The sequence below is a fragment of the Gracilinanus agilis genome, chromosome 5, assembly GCF_016433145.1.
Source record: "Gracilinanus agilis isolate LMUSP501 chromosome 5, AgileGrace, whole genome shotgun sequence".
NCBI classification, from domain to species: Eukaryota; Metazoa; Chordata; class Mammalia; order Didelphimorphia; family Didelphidae; genus Gracilinanus; species Gracilinanus agilis.
In genome coordinates, this window is record NC_058134.1 from 267,262,537 (window position 1) to 267,265,680 (window position 3,144).

A 3,144-nucleotide genomic window follows, 5' to 3' on the forward strand; every position below is an offset into this window, starting at 1 on the left:
AATTAATTTCCAGGGGGCTAAGTAATATTTTTTCTGGAAAGGGGGCTGTAGGCCAAAGAAGTCTGGGAACCACTGATCTACCTCTTTCCTTCCACACTTCCTTCAATAATTGTCTTCTTTTCTTGCCTCCTAGTTTTACTGATAGGTGTGAGATAGATATTCCTGATATTTTCTCTTAGTAATTAATACATACCAAATATATTGTATATGCAATATAATGTGTTATATGTAATATATACATGGCCATTGGTACTCTGAGTTACACTGGGGAGGAGTCAGCAGGATGAGAGTGAGAGTGAGGGGAGTCAGGAAGAGGAAATCCAAGCGGGCAGTTTCTAATAGCAGCTGCCGGAGGGGGATTTGATTTTTCTGTTCCCTCTCAGCACAAGTCTTTTGGCTTCTGTGATGAACGCCACCTCCAAGGCATGGATGCAACTTCACGTGTGTCCCTGTTGTCATCACAAACTCCAGGGATGGATGTGATCGCCATAGTCCTCTAACGCACAAGATAGGGGCTTTTCATCCAAACAAATATTCCTCAATGATCCAAGAGCTGATGCAGAATTTGGACTTTTCCTTGGTTTCCTGGAGGCCATCAGAGCCATCAGCAATCCCAGCTTTCCTAACCCTGGCTCAGGGAGGGCTGTTCTTTAGGCATGTGTGCTCCCAGACTGAGACCTTGGTCAAGTCATTTCTCGAGAGGATCAAAACACTAGGGCTGGGAAGGAGGTTAAAAACTTTCTATTCTAACCTTGTCATTTTCAGATGAGAAAACTGAGGTAAAGCAACTTGACCACGATCATCCAGTAATAAATGGCAGATACTGGATTCGCACTCAGATTCTGTGACCCTCTTTCCACTTCATTACCTCACATCTGCGATTTCTGTTCAGAGCTCAATTGTGAGTATATGCAATGACTCCAACAAAGCAAATAGACATCCCAAAAAGGGAAAAGAGCTCTGTAAGTTCAGGGAAAAGGCCAAGGCCAGAAGCAAAAGTTCAAAGTGAAAAGGCATTTCACAACTGGCAAGCAGTAGAAGTGGAAACCACTGGCTAAATGCCAGCCATAGTTCCGTCAGTATTCCGGTGAAGGGTCTCCAGCCCTCCCATAACATTGTATTCATCCATTTTTAATTTTTTTTAAGTCAGAAAGCATCTAGTTCTGTTTCCAAACAAAAGCCAGGGGCGCTTTCCTCCAGGGAGTCAGCATGGCTTTCCCCAATCTTCTTGCCCTTATCTTTGGCCAAGGCCGGGTTTAGAAAGTGGAGATAAAGAGCTAGTTGGCGGCCAACTCTGGACGAGTCGGAGCTGGTCTCCCAAGTGCTCTGCTGGCTGTACTCTCCGTCGTCACCCAACACTCACTCCACTATCAGGAACACTGGGCGGCTCTCGAGATGAATGGCTGTTACCACATCAACGGCAGGTTATAATGGGACGGGACGAAGCAGCAGCGCGGCGCTCCCTAGCCCTGCTTCTGTGGGCCGCGGCTGCTCGCCATGCCCCCGGCCTCAGGATGGGCAACACCATCCGGGCCCTCGTCGCCTTGGTCCCCACCAGCAGCTGCCAGAACTACCTGCTCGGAGAGCTCGAGGAGATGCCCCTGGACAAGATGGTGGACCTGAGCAGCAGCCAGCTGCGCTGGTTCCCCTTGCACGTGTGCTCTTTCCGGGAGCTGGTCAAGCTCTACCTGAGCGACAACAACCTGAGCAGCCTGCCCCCGGAGCTGGAGCAGCTGCAGAACCTGCAGATCCTGGCCCTGGACTTCAACAACTTCAAGGCTCTGCCCCGCGTCGTGTGCACGCTGAGGCAGCTCTGCATCCTCTACCTGGGCAACAACAAGCTGCGCGACCTGCCCCCGGAGCTCAGCTGGCTCCAGAACCTGCGGACCCTGTGGCTGGAGAACAACTCTCTCACCCAGCTGCCCGACGTGGTCTGCGAGCTGAGCCTCCTCAAGACCCTGCACGCGGGATCCAACGCCCTCCGCCTCCTCCCCAGGCAACTGAGTCGCCTGCAGGAGCTGAGGACCATCTGGCTGTCGGGCAACCTGCTGAACGATTTCCCAGCTGTGCTCCTCCACATGCCCTTCCTCGAGGTGATCGACGTGGATCGGAACAACATCTCTCACTTCCCCAGCCTGCTCCACCTGGCAGGCCTCAAGCTGGTCATCTACGACCACAACCCCTGCAGGAATGCCCCCAAGGTGGCCAAGGGGGTGCGGCGCGTGGGCCGGTGGGCCGAGGAAACGCCCGAGCCGGACCCCAGGAAAGCCAGGCGGCTCCGGATGGCCAAGGAGGAGGCGGCTGAGGAAGGCCAGGTACCCGCTCCCCCTGCCCCTCCTCCTCTTCCACCGCCCGCTGGCGAGGACACTTGAGCGGCAGTTCCCCTTCTCTCTGGCTCACTTGTACGGGGCGGGTTGCAGGTCCGGAGACTAGGAGCAGAGACTGGCTTTTGTTCTTCCAGCCTCAGCCCTTAACTCAGCGCCCGAATAGCAGAACCACGACCTAAACTGATACCCGCCTAGTGCCTGGCTTCACGTCGCACCCAGCTTCGCTCCACTCTTGATTAGAACTTGCCGGAACTCCTTCCGCAGAAAGAAACCCCTGGAAAACGAGGGCTGTTCTCATTCCCAAGAAAACGCGACGTCCGCCAGGGAGCCCTCCTCCAGCTAACCGGGCATCTCGCCGGGCATCGCTCCTCTTCCCCTTGGCATGCTGCCATCTCTGAGCCCAGAATTTGGAAATGCATTGAGAGCCCTGTTGGGAGGGGGGCGGGGTGGATGGATTTAACCTAGTCCCCCTAGCCTGGAGAACGATACCTGGAACCTACCGGGGTGGAGGGGAGGGAGGGGGCTTAGGAAATCCTCGGGACAGCTCGAGATGGTTTTGTTTGAATCAATAAAGCCATCACTTCTCAGCATGACGGCCTGGGTCTGACTTCAATGAAACTGAGCTATTCAATATTGGAGCTAGGAAGAAATTCAGGGAAATATGGGAAGAGAATAATACACGCTACGATTCCATTTTACAAAAGCAGAGCCAGGAAATCAAGAGAAAAAAAAAGTCAACACAAAAACCCCGAAAGGAGTTCGAAAGCAGAGGGGCACACACACACACACACACACACACACACACACACACACACAC

At 53.3% G+C, this 3,144-nt stretch overlaps 1 protein-coding gene across 1 annotated transcript; it reads left to right on the forward strand.

Annotated features, from left to right (window-relative positions):
• The first annotated feature begins 1,430 nt into the window (after positions 1-1,430).
• Positions 1,431-2,372, forward strand: LRRC10 (leucine rich repeat containing 10). Its single transcript, XM_044679199.1, has one exon. The coding sequence runs from the start codon at positions 1,431-1,433 to the stop codon at positions 2,370-2,372; it is 942 nt and encodes a 313-aa protein (XP_044535134.1).
• Positions 2,373-3,144: the final 772 nt, after the last annotated feature.

Bases quoted from the DNA above. Each gene is read 5' to 3' on its own strand.
- LRRC10 (XM_044679199.1), top strand. From the start codon at position 1,431: ATGGGACGGGACGAAGCAGCAGCGCGGCGCTCCCTAGCCCTGCTTCTG.